At 43.1% G+C, this 17,786-nt stretch overlaps 1 protein-coding gene across 2 annotated transcripts in view; it reads right to left on the bottom strand.

Annotated features, from left to right (window-relative positions):
* Window positions 1-619: 619 nt before the first annotated feature.
* Window positions 620-17,786, bottom strand: part of Nr4a3 (nuclear receptor subfamily 4 group A member 3) — a 40,950-nt gene continuing 23,783 nt past the window's right edge. For both annotated transcript variants that reach the window (XM_031377357.1, XM_031377356.1), the window contains 2 exons: window positions 14,796-14,974; window positions 620-2,717 (listed from right to left, as the gene is read on the bottom strand). In XM_031377357.1, the coding sequence (XP_031233217.1) occupies window positions 2,470-2,717; window positions 14,796-14,974 (427 nt within the window). In that variant the 3' untranslated portion in view covers window positions 620-2,469. The remainder of the gene's footprint in view (window positions 2,718-14,795; window positions 14,975-17,786) is intronic.

Genomic DNA, 17,786 nt, shown 5'->3' with positions numbered 1-17,786 from the left:
AAAAAAAACCAAACAAAAACAAACAAACAAACAAAAAACCCAAAACCCAAGGATTAACTTTCCAATACTCAAGGTGCACAAGAAGGTTATGTACGCTCAGCATTTCTAATTTATTCTAATTCAAATTGAATTTGGTCTGAAGCGATCTCGTGTGAAATGTTAGCTTTCCTGATATTTAATAATGTTTATTATGTTTGCATATAAGCTCAACAAATTAATGCCAAAGTACTACTTTATTCAAGGCTGTCTGCAGGTAAAATGCTAGTATGAGTGACTATGTTTAAAAAGTCTATTTTCCTATAGATGCAGTAAGATGTGGGGGAGACTAAGGGAAGATGAATTAAGTCTGAGTCTTTATTCTGTTTCTAGCTGTTTGCCCTATAATGGCCCCCTAGTTTTCTCCTTTGTGAAGTTCAGGAGATCTGATCAGATGATGAGCCAGGCCCCTTCCAAGTCTGAGGTTCAAAAATCTTAACATTTCAAGCCCTGTCATCTTGATAGGAAGGTAATATATTTCATAAAATCTTGTACAAACAAAACACAAGATGAAATATCTGAACGAGTTGTGAAAAAGGGAGAGGATATGATTTGTTATCTGGGTTATACTTTGCAGCAATTAGGCAATTCATTTGGCATTTATTTGATTGTATAATTTAATGACAATATAAACAGTATAGTTTGTTATTTTTTTTAAAAAAGACTAAAGCAAAAGTGATTAAAAGCTAACAAAAGCTACTGTGACATCAGTTTGACATTCTAAGTTTTGAGTCTCAGCAAGACAGCCAAAGGTACCTTGACTTGATACAGAGTATATAATATAAAGACTTTTAGACCTTAAAGTCTTCAAACATTATTAGAATTTAGCAAAACATAAGCAAAAATTTCATATCAAAGTGCTAAACAGTGCTGCCTTAAAGGTCACTGCAAATGAAGGATAAAATAACTGCATGGGAAGTGACATTTATTGTACAAATGGTTAATAAAAAGACACATTATAAATATATATGTAACCTGCTATGTTTATATATATATATGCTTATTTAATTTCTAATTGGTGTATCCAAGTCATCACGAACACCCCATTTGATTATTCTGTATCTCAGCCTCCAGGAGCTGGTGGTCTTGCAATAAATACAGGCAAAGCTATTACAATATAACGTGCATACAAATGTTCATACAAATAAGGACACTATGCAACAAATTATTTCAGAATAATATGGCATCAACAGTAGAAACATATAAAAGGGGGCACAAACACGGAATGTTGAACCTCAACCCACTAACCTTCTCTAGTACTCACATTAATACTATCTTTTCTTCTTTTTTTTTTAAAAAAGATGATTCTCTTACTTTCCAAAGTTGCCTCTAACCAATAACAAAAATTAAATTTTATATATTTATATATATATAAATCCTTACATCTCTGGTGTTTACCCTGTATGACCCAGTTCCTACCTACTTATTTGCTTGTTCTCCTAGGGTTAACACTTGATTGAGTCACCCAGCACTCCTTGGGCTTCTGAATGGATGAATCAGGAACTTGCTACAACTGAAGTAGGTTTAGAGAACTTTGTCCAGGTTGACAAAACACAGCAAAGACAGTTGTATGCAATCCATTTTATAACCTGATCCCCCTTCAGGATGGCTGGATAGTCATCAGGGGTCGAATTCCATCAAGAATGTCCTGAAAGTCTTAGAAGGGCCACACCTCTGAAGGGTTCTACAGGGCAGGTGGATCAAGCCTTAGTTAGGAAAATGAGCTTGCCACTTGATAACATGACTGCCTCCTTCTTATTTTCGTATAAAATAATGGGGAGTTCACAAACAAGACTTAGTAAGACAGCACTCTAAAAAATTGCACTTGTATATGGAAGCAAATAGCCATTATCATTTTGCTAAGTCTGATTTGTAGATAATCTTCCATTGTTTGCCATTTTTTTTTAAGAAGAAAGAAATGAAGAAAAGGGAATTTTCTGCCTCGTTTGCACCACGTATGTACCCTTGACACAGGAAGTATATCCTAAAAGGATCAGTCTTAAGACACAGCCCTACTCTGCTGAACAGCCCTCGGCTGTTCTTATTTTTAAATACAAAGCAACCATAATCATATTCCCCAGAAAGAGTTTTTTAAAAGTTATATTATCCTTTCTCCCCACCCCACTGCTGGGATAGCGTCATCCAAAAGTGCTTTGTCAGCAATTTCTTAGAAAAGCCTCATGAACTGTTTACCCCGCCCAACCCACCCACCAAAGCCTAAATATAAAACACAACCCCAACACAATACTCTGCAAGGTTTCTGGCTTTAGGTTGTAAGGAAAGGTGCCAGGAAAAAAAAAGTCTTTGCTTTCTATGGGAGCTGTTTTTCCCCTGAAGGAAGGACAGTGTGGAAGGTGTTCAAACCCATCCTTTTGCTCACTTAATGATCAGGTGCCAACAGAGCAAGTGGCTCTCTGCTTAGGCTTCCCCTGCTCAGAAAGGCAGGGTATCAAGGAAGAGCTTGTCGATGACAGAAGGTGGGGACACCAAGTCCTCCAGCTTCAGGTAGAAGATGCGCTGGAGGCCCTGGGTACAGATCTTCCTCAGTTCCACCAGTGCGCGCAGGACCTTGGGTTCCGAGGGCTCCAGAGCCTGTCCCTTCCTCTGGTGGTCCTTTAAGCTGCTTGTGATCTTGTTGCATAGCTCCTCCACTCTCTTTGGTTCTTTTAACCCATGTCGCTCTGTAGAAGGACAGAGAGAAGTTGATAAGTTTGGGGCAGGTCAAAGGCACTAGATGTCCTAATTAAGGTCTCTCTCCTTTTCTGTCAGAGGGGTGGCCCTTTGTGGACAGTGATAGCTCAGTTAGAAACTCAGTCAGGACCTGCTTTTAATCCCCTAGAATCCACCAGATGTGGTGGCACATGCTTATAATTCCAGCCATGGGGACGCAGAAGCAGGAGGATCTAGTGCTGGACAGCCAGTCTTGGTCTTGCCCACTTGGCTTGATACAAGAAAGCGAATTAATGTTTCTGTCCCAAACTGGGGAGGGAGCCACCGATATGAGCCACTGATATAAGCCCCTTAGCACCTGATCCTAAGTACGTTCCTATGTTTCCATGCTAACCAGTGTTGAGAAAAGCCACCTCTCCTTCCTGTGTTTTGTTTCTTCCCTCGGAACACCCACTGACCTATGCCTGGAACTCTACAAAGCACTCTTAGATTCTCCTAAGGCAGAGAAGAAAAAGTCACAGCAGAGAGAGGGAGGCCTGGAAAGACATGGGGCGGGCATTTATCAAGACATGGAGGGTACCTCTTAATTCCACAAAACTATACAGAAAAGGGTTAGCCATTTGGATCTTTTTTGGCAAAGCTGGTGGTGTTCTCAGTCACACAGTTGCAGAAAGCTGGCATTTGAAGCCCATCTTCCAGGAAGAGTTTGTTCTCTGGCTAGAAAACTCTGTTGGGTCTCACTATGACACAGGAGTTTGACATCCCATACAAGCAACTTTTAAAGCTGGTATAAGATAGAACCTCTTTTCTAAGAGAAGAGCAGGGTCTCCTTTATTCCTAGTTTTCTTTGATTGGTATATTTATATTTAAAAACCATGTTTATTCATTTGTGTGTGTGTGTGTGTGTGTGTGTGTATAAGAGAGAGAGAGAGAGAGAGAGAGAGAACATTGACCTTGGTGTCTTCCTCAGTCTGGTCCTTATATAAAACTCCACTTTTTGAGGGGTAGAAGGTATCTTTCTAAACAGTGATCTAGCATTAGCTTTTAACCTCTCCTAGATTTAGTTGTTTTAGTCATAGGTCTTGTTAGAAAAGTTATTTCCCTGAAGCAAAAGCTAAAGAAAACAACTACCAAGACAATTTTTCTTTCTTGTCCCAAATAAAAGAGGCCTGCAAAGCAGGAAACCTGCATTCTCACAGTGTGGTTAGTGGATATGACTTGGGATAAGTGCTTTCCTTACTAGGGCCTTAAGAGAGGAGGCTGGATTTAAGGGCTCCTAAAGCCCTTCCAGAACTGTTGGGTTAAGAAGTATTTAAGTACATCATGGAATCTGCTCCCAGTGCCTCAGTGAATTATGACTTGCAAGTTTCTGGTGTAATGATATGTTTTATAGAGAAAAAAGCCCTGGGTTTGGAATTGAATTCAATTCTGGCTCTGCCCTTTGCCTTGGACCCAATCTCTACAAGACTTCATGTCTTCCTATGAGGGTTGGAAAAACACGCAGGACTTAGTCGTATTCTTCTTGCTCATCTTAAACGTTAGACAGTGAATTGACAGAAAAGTGTGGTCGTTATGTCAATGTCCTCCAACTAATATGGATATTACCGATACCAACTGTAGAGTGCCGCACACCAGGATAGTCAGCACCTGAGACAGTGGCTGACCCTTGGTGAACAGGAGGCAGCTGGCAAGACTAGACAGAAACAGAGCCTCAGTATCCCCAAGCTCTGCAGCTCTTTACTTTGCTTGCACTAGGAAACTCTTAGCTGGTTAGCAAGGTGCAAACCTCCCCACTTGGTTACCAAATGCAGAGCCCGGTGCTGAAGGCCAAGAGGGAACCTTGAGGAATCCTGCTTGCTTGCAGTGGTGAGCTGCTGAAAGTTTCTATTGTTCTCCCCAAAGCATAGAACCAGGTGGCGAGTTTGGCAGTAAATTCAAGGGGTATAAAAATGTCCATAGCCTTTGACCAAGCTACCACAATTCCTGGGAATTTATCCAAAGAAGAAAGTCAAAGAAAACAAAAACAACAACCCTATATGTGTGGAAACATTGGACACATCATTTATCTGTTAACACCTCACACCCAAGAACCCAAACAAAGCAAGCACTGCTTGAAGAGGGGCAAAGATGAAGAACAGGGGCACTGTTCAGTGAATAACAGCATGCCCATGCAGGGGAAGCTCCTGAAGCTATCAGAGATAAGTATGAAGATTATTAAACAATATGGAAAAATACCGGTACCATTAAATGAAGAAGAAGAATTTGAAATAGCACCCAAGTTATGATTTCATCTATGCAAAAATCATAATAAAAAAAATCTATGGCTGGTGAGATGACTGACCAGATAAAGGTATTTGCTGCCTGGCCTGATGATCTGAGTTTAGTCCCTTTTCTCTACACAGTAGAAGGAGAGAAATGCCTTCCGCAATGCTGTCCTCTTTGACCTTTGTTCCCAGAATTGCACTGGGGAACATGCACAAACGCACACACACTCATACTATAAAGAAGTGTATTTTCTTTTCTTCACAAAAAGGATGAAAATATTTGTGAGATAACTGGAGGGCTCTTTAACCTTTCTTTTTAAATGTCTGGGTTAGTGCTATTTGGAGAATACTGTTAAAACAGAACAAGATGGGAGATGGTCCTTCATGAAGTACAACATGATCAAGTACTAACTTGCTGATGTTTAATTTTATTAGCATTGAGATACATTAAATCTGATTTACAAGCTGGAGGTGTCCCTCACAATCAAATGCCAGTCCATTAACTGACAACTTTCCATCCTTCCAGGGCCTCCTGTCTCACAGAACATCCAAGATTCTATGCTCATTATCAGGATGAAGAAACTGAGCAATTTGTCGGGTGTGATGTGGTGGTTGGGGGCGGGGCTGTCAATTGATTGTGGGACCAGAGCTTGACTTTCTCTTGGCCAAACTCACAGAAGGGAGCATGGAGTTTTCTCTGCTCTCCAGCCAGTGGCGGCTGCTCAATAACTATGGCAACCATTATTTATTCAGTGAATTGAAGTGGAGATCGATACCTCCTGCCAGCTGGATCAACCCGGCCTGGAATTCCTTGAGGAATTCATAGACGCTCCTGTTAGGAGCCAAAGGCACCTCACTCTGTCTTTGTTGTTGTGAACCCTCACAGGATCTGTGGCTTCTTTAGTTTTCCATAGGAGCTAAGATAAAATTCAGTCTCTGTGTTATACTCCTGCCAGCAGCCAGCAAGGTTTTCAGTTCACCAGGGAGTCACCAACTGTCTGGGACCTCCTCAGCAATTTAAAATTCCTTAAAATTCTAATCACTGAGATTCAGTTGAAAGGGAACTTCCCCCACCCCTTGCAGACTGACAAACAGCTACAGAGCAGAAACACAGAGTCCATAATCCAGATGGGGAGGCAGGTATTTTCTCATTTCACAGAGATTTATACATGGAGGTTAAGATCTTCTGGGCAAGAGGGGTGTAGCTTAGTGGTGGAGTGCTCACCTAGCACGCATGATGCCCTGGGTCCAATCCTCAGCAGCAACAACAACCAAAGAATCGTTGTCACCCTCTCCAATAATGTAACCAAATAGGCTTTTTGCCTTGGGTTTATACAATCTTTATACAATCCTGCATTTCGGTATTTTAACTCAAGCATTATGTTTCCAAGATGTCAAAACAGAACTCTTATAGTCATGGTTAAGTATTAGACATACACCACAAACGTTGTGCATGTACAATGGAAGGGATTTGATCTGCTTCGCTTAAATTCCCGCCTACGAGAAGAATCTCCACTTAAAGCACTACAAACCCAGAGTCAGGTTCCACCTAGCCTGGCAGGTCAGACATTTTAACCTGTGGATAGAACTTATTTAATAGCCTTTAGGTAACACTCTCTTACTTAGATTATTTTAGCTCAGAATGAGGCAAGGTAAATGTTTTCTCTAATTAATGTATAAGAAGACTCAAAGACTTAAGTGACTTGCCTACGGCTGAAATTAGCAAGTGGCCAGTTTCTTTCAAACCAAATCTGAGAATTGCTCTCACCACTAGCTGACTGCCTGCCTTCAACTGCCTCTGTTAGAAAGTTTCTCCTCATCCTGAGATGAACTCGCTTTCCTTTAGCAACCTCCTACTTTCTGTAGACCTAATTAACTAGTGGTTAATTACTTCTTCCAATAGATGTTTATTAAGTACCTACTCTGGGCAAACAGTGCTGTAGACAGTGGGGTCAGAGCGGTGAAGAAAACAGCTCATGCTACTGTGTGGGGTAGTTCTCATCTAAAGACAAGTTTGGATTCTTATTAGCACATTAGCATATTAGCTATCCATGCCATAGAAGGCTCTGCTGAGTGTGAAGAGGGCAGAAAGGAGTTGGAGAGGAAAGAGGAGGAGGCAGGAGGAGAGAAAGAAGGAAGAAGAGAGGTGGAGAGAAGAGGGGAGGAGGAGCAGATGGGATTGACCCAGTGAAATAATGAGACACTTAAGGCTATGCTCATGTACTTCGCCCTCAGCCAGTTAAGATCTACTCATCTCAGATCCAATATTCTGTCAAAGAAACCTCCTTTTTGGCTCCTTGTCTAGGTCAGATTCTCTTCTAGTATAGGACCTCCCTTTGCAGGACAAGCGAGTTTGAAATCTGATACTCATCTGACAATTGCCTGCCTCTTTCCTTAGGTTTAAGCTTCCTGGAGAAGTGTCCTATATTTGCTTACTGTGGTCCCATCTGCTGCACCAAACCTAGCACACCAACAACACCTAACACACATCAGATAGATAAATCTATAAGTTGGAAGATCAAAGTCATTTAGGAAATGATTAAATGAATACTAAGCATGGAAGTTGCTCAGATGAAAAGAATGAGCTGGGAGCTGTTAAGAAGCTCACAATAAGGGGCTGGTGAGATGGCTCAGCAGGTAAGAGCATCAAAGGCTCTTCCGAAGGTCATGAGTTCAAATCCCAGTAACCACATGGTGGCTCACAACCATCTGTAATGAGATCTGACGCCCTCTTCTGGTGAGTCTGAAGACAGCTACAGTGTACTTATGCATAATAATAAATAAATCTTTAAAAAAAAAAAAAGAAGCTCACAATACTAAAGAACTTTATAAACTCCCAGACTTCCCAGGCAGAAGCTCCCCTCTTCATACCTCTCTGCCCTGTCAACTCTTTGCTGGGTGACTTTGGGTCTGTTTCTACACTTGTGAAAGAGGGCTAAAAATGCCAGTTGCCTCTTGTCTTGCTCTGAGAATTAAATGATCTTTATATGCCAAAGTACTTGGAATAATGTCAGGCACTTGGAATATAGTAGACACTTAATAAATACTTGCAAATACTCTGTTTTTAAAAACTCAATTCATTACCTTTCATATCAGCCATGGCTCTGAGTTCATCTGCTAATGGCACAGAAATCTTCCTTCTCCCAAACTCATAACCTCTGGGGATTCCTTTCCTAGGGTCCTATCCCAGAAACTTTAGTTACTCTCTGTGTGGTGTTCCTTGCATCTGTGTTTTCTCAATGAAAATTTCCCTTGGACAAGATCTCTAATATCTGCTGCCTACATTGTTTTAATTGTTTTTGACTGGCTTCCTTGCTGTGACCCATCCCCGGGACTTCCAAATTTATTAAGCAGCGCTAAAACCACACATGTAAAACTCTTGGCACAGTGCCAGGTATGGTCTAAAAAAATATTAGCTATTATTAATGTCAAAGAATCCCAATTAACAATGGGTTCCCTTTGTTCCTCAAAGAGTGGCTCGCATCCCAGGAGAGTCAACAAAGACTAGGAGCTTGTGAGAAATGCAGAACCGTAGACCCTGCTCCAGGCCCACACAACTAGCATGTGCAACTTAACACTATGTCCAACATTCTGTATGCCTGGTGGAGAAGCTCAGCCCTAGTGAGTCCTTGCCCTCAAAGCTGCTGGGCAGCATCTCTACCCTATGTTCACTTTGTCTCTGTAAACCTCATTTTCCAAGGCATCTTATTTTACTTTCACACGGTACTGCCTACGAGAACTCTCTCCCAAAGAAGCTTGTTCCTACTTCAAAGTTTTATGTTGGTTTCTTACATTGGGCTAACTTTTGCTATTTTACGTTTCACACTTCTGCCCCTTGGTGGATAAGAGAAGCACCAGGATTTCGTCCTCAGAGCAGAAAGCAGTGGATAGAGACAGGGATGAATACTATTCAGCAGTAGCCCATCCCCCACCCCGTGCCAGCTCTTTGAGCAGGTCTTGGGACACTGGCCAACTCTGAGAGGATGACACAGTTCTAGCCAAGGAGGAAGAAAAGAAATGAGGCTGTTCCTGAGACAGCAAACATCTAACAGGACTTCCTGCTCTGAGCCCCTCCTCTCTCTCTAGGAAGTCACACTGCTGCCTCTTGTTGAACCATGTGTCCTTTGCCAACTGCTAGCCAGTCCCAGAACCCACACTGGTCAGGGAGCCACAAGTCAGGTCGAGGTGCACAAAGCTGTCTTTTCTGTTTGTCTCTCTAAGACCATGGACTCCTTAAAGGAAAGAGACTCTGCGCCCGGCATGTGGCAGAATTCCGCAGACACCAACTGAATTAATCTAAGTTGAAAATAGGCATCTCTCGGCGAGTCCAGCTACTTTCTAATAACAATGGTGGGCTAAAAGTAATTTAGATTTTCCGAATTTGAGAAACTTGCTGATATTTACATCAATCTGTTTAATTAATACCGGTCATGCACCAGACAGGTAAATTTAAAGACTAGTAGGATTCCCCTTGCCCTTAGACTTTTGTTTGGGCCCAAAGTATATCCCAAGTGTGGCCAGATAAAGACCTGAACTCACACCTTTAACTTCCAAATCCTCTTCTTTTCTAAACTATAACATTCTGCCAAATTTTATCCATACTTGCCCTTGCTACATTGTTGATAGCTGTATTTGATGCAAAAATCAGAATGGCTAGATATTCAAAGCAAGCAGAGGAGCTCTGGAAAGACAGGGTGAGGGATCAGCCAAGTGTTGATCTCACCACCGCACCTAGATCTGCCTTCCACTTCCATCTCAGAGGTCATGTTCCAATAAGACCAGGAAAAATAGATAGAAGAGAAAAAACTCATTGTTCTACCTGACAGAAGACTTGAATCTGGAAAAGAACACCTTGGAGAATTTTCAAAAACAAAACAAAACAAAACAAAAAACCTCCTTTTGGGCATCAAATTTTTTTCTTCAATCTGGCTCCAAAGGACTCTTTAGATCATATTTCCCTATCAATCACTAGATAGAAAATACATGCTTATACTCCAAGATTAGTTCAAGTATAGTTCCTAGTAACAAGGTAAATATCCCAATGAATGAGTTGTTTCACTGAAAAACCTTTACATTTTCCCAGAGCCCAGAGACTGTGTGCAAGCTGGTGCCTCTGGAGGCGGCAACGCTGTCTTCCAGAGTAGACTCCTGCCTCTGCTCTTATGCTTGCTTCAGAACATGAAGTCATTCAGAATCACAGCTTGGAGTCTTTGAAATGTTCTCCTCTTTCTGCTCTGGTCATGTATATCATTACATACATGAAGAAAGTAACTTGACTGTCCATGATTTCCCCACAACTGTGCTTGGATGTTTTATGGTCATGCCCTGGATCTCCGGCTTCCCTGCTTTAGGGTGACCTTTTCATTGAAATGCTACTGCTTTGGGAAGTTACTCATGACTGGTACATTGAGTGTTCTTAATTCCCCATAACGTAGCAATTACCCAGACTTCCTCTTCACTGAATCTATCCCTTTAAGAACCAAAATATTTCCAGACATAGTGGTTCCTGCCTTTAAACCCAGAACTCTGGAGGCAGAGGAAGACAGATCTCTGTGAGTTCCAGGCCAGCCTGATCTACAGAGTAAGTTCCGGCATAGCCAGGGCTACGTAGTGGGACACTGTCTCAGAAAATCAGAAACCAAGCCAAATTAAAACAAAATAACCTAAGTACTAACCAGCATGCATAGAGCTCCTTATATCATATCTTGGTAGACCACAAAATTCCTGTTATCGGGACACATGCCCAGCTCATCTTCCCATGCCTGCACACCAACAGCCTGGCTTAGAGAGGCCCCAATGCATGGACTTTATAAAGTGGTAACTCCACACTAACTTTCTGTTTGGAGGATGGCAAGCTGATAACGACACACTGTACCCCATCAATGTCAAAGAAGCAAAGCCTTCACATTGCTCCAGGGATGTGGCTTTGACAGGAGGCGATGGTTAGGGCAGATGAACTGGGGACCCAGAAAACATGTGAAAACCACAAACTGTGGGGGAACTCCCCATTACTGTAGGATGGGAGAGTGATCAAAAAGAGACTACTTCCTGTCCCATCTCACCAACCAGTACTTCAAGGGAGGAAGAAGAAAAATAAATTAGGGGGAGATATCATGTTTGGGTAAACTACCACTACTATTCAGTTTCTGAAGGCTTCTTGTGGAAGCAAGAGTGGCTAATGGGCTACAATCCTTCCTCCCTTTCGCAGGTGCCTCTCTGGTTTCAGAACAGACAGTTTTTTGAGTGAACTTTCTTAGGGCTCATCTGAGGCTTTACAACCACTTTCTGACTATAAGGCATCCTGATACATCAAGACTCAGGACTGTCTACTCAACTGATAGTGGATGCCCAACAGTGGACGTGTTTCCTAGGCATTTGTCTTCTTCTTCTGCTGTCCAGTGCTCTCATGCATCCCAGATCCTCCCCAGCTACCAAATCCCATGAGTTTTGTGAGATTAGAGGGCTGATTCTGCTTGTGTGCTATCTGCAGCCCCTCTGACAGCTTGCTCTATAAAGGCTGTGAGGAATGACGGCAGGAACTGGAGCTGCCCTGTGAGAAAGACCTACAGACAAATCATTCAGCCCATCCAGTCCCCCTCACTGTTTTGTGATCACTGTCCTTTGAGTTGCCCAAGTGTCTAAGAAAATAGTTGCCAAACATTCCATTCTGCCTTGTTTTGTTTGAGATAGGCTGTCCTGGAACTCACCAAGTAGGACAAGCTAGCCTTGAACTCACAACCCCTTTGCCTTAGTCTCCTGTGTGAGTCATCATGCTCAGTTCTTACAGCCATATACCAACTTTTCTTCATGACACTGAGTTTGATTTTGTACTGCTTAAGGTTTCCAAAGAGAAGGACAGGTTGGACCCCCAACTTGAGGGAGCGTCCGTCAATGCCACCTCAAGGACAGGCATAAGGAGATCTAACATCTGCCAAGAGTCCAGTTTGGCTGCATCATCAACCCAGTCTTTTGTAACCTACACTGCCACCCCATGGAATGGATGTTATTATTCCCATTTTGTGGATGAGGAAACAGAAGTGGAGAGAAGACAGATGTGCTACTCAATAGCCCTTGCTGACAAAACACCAGACTCCAGATTAATAAGGGCGCTATCAGAACCAGAAACCCATGTTTTTCTGCCATGCCAAACTGCCTCTTCCTCCAGCAGTCTCTACCTGAGTGGGCAGTGGGTTGGTCAGCTCTGTGTTGATCACAACACAGCACAAATGGGTTGCAGAGATGGGCACCATCTTCTGCTTAACTTCTACTGTGGATGCTATGTGGACTCTTTGGGTTGGGAACACCTGGTACCCTGACGTCCATTAACTTCCATAGCGCAAAACAAAACAAGAGCAAGCCTCATAAGCCAGGCTCTCCTTGTGCGCCTCAGCTCCTCCACTATACGACTTGCTATTTCCTCCTCTCCTCCCTGACCTACTTTGTGCTCAGAGCCAGCTGCCACTGTAAATCATTCTAGAATGCAAGCCTGGCCATCTCGTTCCTCTGTTCAAAGCTTTCTGTGTCTCTTCACGGATCTCAAGACAGACCCCACCCACCTCACTGGGTGTGGGAGGCTGAGGAAAGGTTCTGTGTCCTGGAACACTCTTTCTGTAGGTCTAGTGGCTTCTCCCAACACTAGGCTTTTTAGCCATTTCCTTTGTGACACTTAGGTCAGTAGCTTCGGGAGATTTATATTTATGCTTGGAGTTATTGTTCTTTCCATAGTGGCCTGCGAGCATTCTCTGCTCCCCAACCTGTGGTCTCTTGACACTTGATCCCCTCTCCAGCATCTCCATATTCTGTTCAACCCTCAGCATCCTGTGGATTAATTCACACATCCTGTCTCCTCCAGGCATGCATGTCATCATCTTTGAAAACCCAGTGACAAGTGAATCAGCACCTAGACCAGTGGCTACATATTTAACTCTTCTTCCCGTAGTGATATGGCAAGGAACTGGTTTTACTTGCAGAAAGCTAAAGCCCACTCAAAAAAAATCTTGTCTTTTGTAAATAAACTCAATACTATTCTATACTTTCCAGTTTTTAGATGTCTAACTGTCCCAGAAGTGCTGAATGGGTCTGAAATGGAGCCGAAGAGCTAGATGACAAAGTGACCTCGGGGTTAGTCTCATTAGAGTCTTTGGAGTGAAGTGCTTGGGTCTTAAGCAGCAATTTGTTTTATGTGTTTTGCTATGACACCAGAAGGCCCTGTCGGTGGAATCCATACCCTCTGAGGCTGTCTTCGTTTTTGTTTCACAGCCCTGGATTACTATGATAGCCCTAGTAAGAACTGAGCTTCTCACTCAAGACCAAAGAAAGACCAGGAGGAGAGAGGCATGCACATGACTAGCCTGGCCTCTAGGGGCACACAGACACATGTAATGTTGGCTCACAGAGGACATAAGCAGATGCAAGTAATCAGTGCTTAGGCCAGTGGTCCTCAACCTTCCTAACACTGCGATCCTTTACTATAGGTTCATGTTGTGGTGGCCTCTAACCATAAAATTATCTTCATTGCTCCTTCATAACTGTAATTTTGCTACTGTTATGAGCTGTAATGTAAATATCTAATAGGAAGATGGTCTTGGGTGATCCCTGTGAAAGGGTCATTTGGCCCCCCCAAAGGGTTTGTAATCTGCAGGTTGAGAACCCCTGGCTTCTGTAAAGCAATGCTGTGTTAGAAAGGAGAGGCCAGCTATGCTGAGGAACATGATCAGTCTCACCTCTCTGGGAAATACTTCCACTAGCCAAGAGCACATCCAATCAGATGTTGACTCCCAGCCAATCAGCCTAGTTGGTCTGACCCAAGGGAAGAGGAATCTTCAGATCCAGTTAACCCCTTCTGGAGCTTGCACCTCAAGACACTTTCTCCCCAGGTCCACTGATGAAGATGCAACTTAACAAGAAACTGCACGGATGAAGGGTAAAGGGGGCCCAGAGCAGCACCTCCAGGGCACAGTGTGAAGGGCCATGGAAGAGAGAGTAGAGTAATGTAGCAACTGAGCATTTTTGTGGTTTGTATTTTCATGGTGTGTGTGTGTGTGTGTGTGTGTGTGTGTGTGTGTGTGTGTGTACATGCCAGAGGACATCCTTGGGTATCATTTTTAGGAATACCACCTACCCTTTTTGAGACAAGTCTCTCACTGGTCTGGAGCTCACCAGTTAGGTGAGGCTGGTTGGTCAGTATCAGGGATCAACTGCTTCAGTGTTGGGATCATGAGCTCATACCATCACACCTAGTATTTTTAAATGTAGATTCTGGGGATTGAATTTGGGCCCCTGGGCTTTCAAGGCAAGTATTTTATTACTTGAGCTATCTCTTTAATTCTAGAAATGGAACAAACTTTATACTTCTGCTTTTGAACTTTTTTAGAAGCTGCGGAGTTGAATCATTTTCACTTTTTAACAAATTCTTTTCTCGATTCTCTCCCAGCCAGGTTCAATAAATGATGCTGTCTTCCAGAGGCTGTAGCTCTTTGAGGCACGTTAGGTCTCTGTGCAAGAACTGGAAAGAAGCCCAGGCTGGAAAGAATGGCAGGCTGGTTAAGATGATCTTTCTGGAGACCTTTTGTAAAAACAGCCTTGAAGTAGCCAAGTCAACTGCCCACAGGCTCCAGAGGAATCGGCTCTAATATAACTCAATAGCACCGATCCTCTCTCCTAGAAGCTCGTAGGAGTGAGTTGTGGATACATGCTTTCTTTGCTCAAAGCAGTCAGACATGGTGGCTAGCTATAAAGAAACACGGAAGCCCCCTGGTCACAGGTAAGAGAAAAGGAGCCACAAGAGAAGTGTAAAGTCGCCGGCTTTTGGCAGCTGGCGCTTACCTGTGATCATACTCAGTGCTGACAGGCAGGCTAAGGCTTGGATATCAAGGTTCAGGCTCTGCAAATTTAAAGAAAAGTCTTTAATGGAGTCGAGCCACTCCCCAAATCCGCGAAGGCACTGAAGTCGATGCAGGACAAGTCCGTTGCAGAACACAAACTTATCTTCAGCAGTGTTTGACCTGGGGGTGGGCAGAGGAGGGAGACACACATTAGACAGGTCTTTTCAGTCTGGCTAACATGGTGTCATCATAACTCATGGGTACCAACATCACATGGGGCTAGCGCTGGAAGCTGTGTGCGGCACTGTCATGAGCAAGGGTGTGTCCCTGGGATGGAACAGCCTGCACCATCGGTCTGTGCTAACGTCCTTAAGGAACATGGGCCAACACACCTGTTTTCCTAGGGCTAGCATAGGCTAATGGCTTGTCTGGGATGGAATGTGGAGAAGCAAACTCTCAGAGAATATCTTGTCCAGTGATTCTCAACCTGTAGGTTGTGACCCCCTTTGGGGGGTGGGTGTCCACAGGGGCTCCCTAAGATCATCTACATAGCAAATATTTACATAATAACTCATAACAGTAGCAAAACTACAGTTATGAAAATAATTTTATGGTTGGGTTCACCATAACATGAGGAACTGTATTAAGGGGTCACAGCATTAGGAAGGTTAAGAACCGCTGGTCTGGGGGAAGCCCAGCACATGACTTCTGGCTGACTCCTATCTGTTGCCATGTGGAAATCAGCGTAGCTGTGATTATTGACAGGAGTCCCTCACAATAGCAGGCCTATTAGGTTCCCTCACAGGAGTGAGGAGCAGATTGTAAGACCCTCAGCAGACATTACAGCCATCGACTCCCCCTGCCTTTCCACACGCAGAAGTGCATAATACCATCCCACCTAGTTACATGCAGTCAAAGGCAGTGCTGACGTGTACAGAAGGTAGGAGACTGAAGCAGGGGATCCATCTATGCAGCTTTCGGGAGGTTATTATTCATGTTAGGTATGACTTTTTGGTGATGCATCTTTGGAGGGGGCACTCACATTATTGTAAACAAACCCTCATATATGCTCCCGTTAGTTAACCCAGTAAACATTCTGGTTCATCATCCTGAGCGTAGATAAAATCATTTCTTTGGCCTATTGTTGGTCCCCTATCTGGGGTGAATAGGCCTTTGTTAGGAGGTGCCCTGAAGTAAAGTCATACAATGGCCTCTCTCTGCAGCAAATGGGAGATTTCCCCTTGGAGCTTGCAGTCAAGGCTGCTCTCTTATTCCCTTAAATGCCAGAAGCTGATAAGGCCCGAGGCTAGACACTATAATTCCATTATGTAAACTCAAAGCAACAAGTTTCTCCACTTGCCAATCACAGAGTCAGAGGTGGCAGAATGTATGATCTCCTTGAACTTAAATAACGGAGCTATAGAGAGCTGTTTCTAAATTTGCCAATGTGTTCATAACCATCCCCTTTCTTATAAAAGGAGCCCTGGAACCTCCGTCCGACATGATGGCTTAGCAGTGTAACCTTGGGTACTCCTTTCATCTCTGGATTTCCTTTCTCTTATCTATGAAACATGAATTTAATCATGATTTCCTAAGGTTGCAAAGGGAATTCAATAAAATGAAGGTTCTTGCAAGCCCATGCACAGTGCCCAGCACACAGAGGATTCAGAGAGCACTGGGTGTAACAAACTCTCCATTTTGTGGAATCCTTACTTTAATCTTGTTTTTTCCTTAACTTTCACATATCTTGTTCCACGTTTCTCTCTCTAGGTTGATTGCATCCACAAGCCAGTGTCTGCGTTTCCGGATGAATAGCTCTATTCATTCCTTCACTCACCCGGTAGTTACTGAGCACCAAGGTTGAGAGGCTCCTGGACACAGGCACCCAGAAAGCTTGGTGAGCTATGGTGAGCTCCACCTGCATGGGGCTTTTCATCTGCTTAGTCCTTTGCTATTTGCCTATGGTGACAGGCACCTCACTACCAACTCTCATGTGCACTGCATTGGTTTCGAATTAAACTAAATCCAGACACTCTAGCCACACTCTAGCCACAACCCTCCATCTCTCCATTAGGTCCTTCCACATAGGGAGCAGATGGACAGAATGTTCCCACCAAGTTTGAACATGGACTTCTAATCACTGGTTTCAGAATCAAGGGAGCATGAGTTTATAGTGCAGTTTTCAGTATTATTCTATAGACTACTAGGTCAAAGTGGGTGGGGGCCAAGCACAGGAGCTACATCTTATGCAGGAGATTCTGGTGTCACAAATATGAAACAGGACCAGGTGGTAGAGAAGAAGAGAAGGAGGGAAATGTCAGCTTTTCTTATAACACCCGGTAAGATACAAATACAGGTCTATCTCTGACGTATATAATTGAAACGAAGCAAGAAAGGTAGAACTAAATAGGCCCTGGGTGAATAAAAACTAATAACTTTTTTTTTTTAATTTTAAAAAAGGGACACGTGTGGAGAGGAGTTTAGGTCTGGATTCAAGCTATTTGAAAAATCACTTCCTATTGGGCATAGCAGTGCACATCTGGGTCCCAGCACTCGGGAGATTGGACAGGGAAGATTCCAAGCCCAAGGTTCACTGTGAGTCTAAGTCTAAACTACCTAGTGAGACCAATTGATTTACAAGTATAGGTAGATAGGTAGGTAGATAGATAGATAGATAGATAGATAGATAGATAGATGATAGATAACAGATAGATGCTAGATAGATAGATAATAGATGATAGATAACAGATAGATGATAGATGATAGACATCAGATAGATGATAGATAGAGATAGATAGATAGATAGATAGATAGATAGATAGATGATAGATAACAGATAGGTGGTAGGTAGGTAGGTAGGTAGGTAGATAGATAGATAGATAGATAGATAGATAGATAGATAGACAGACAGACAGACAGATAGGCAGATAGAATTCACTTCCTCGGGGTTGAAGAGATGGCTCACTGGTTGTTCTTCCAAAAGACCCTGGTT

Source organism: Mastomys coucha, unplaced genomic scaffold (assembly GCF_008632895.1).
Source record: "Mastomys coucha isolate ucsf_1 unplaced genomic scaffold, UCSF_Mcou_1 pScaffold18, whole genome shotgun sequence".
Classification (NCBI taxonomy): Eukaryota; Metazoa; Chordata; class Mammalia; order Rodentia; family Muridae; genus Mastomys; species Mastomys coucha.
Note: the sequence above shows the minus strand (reverse complement) of the source record. Positions and strands in the feature narration are given on the sequence as shown.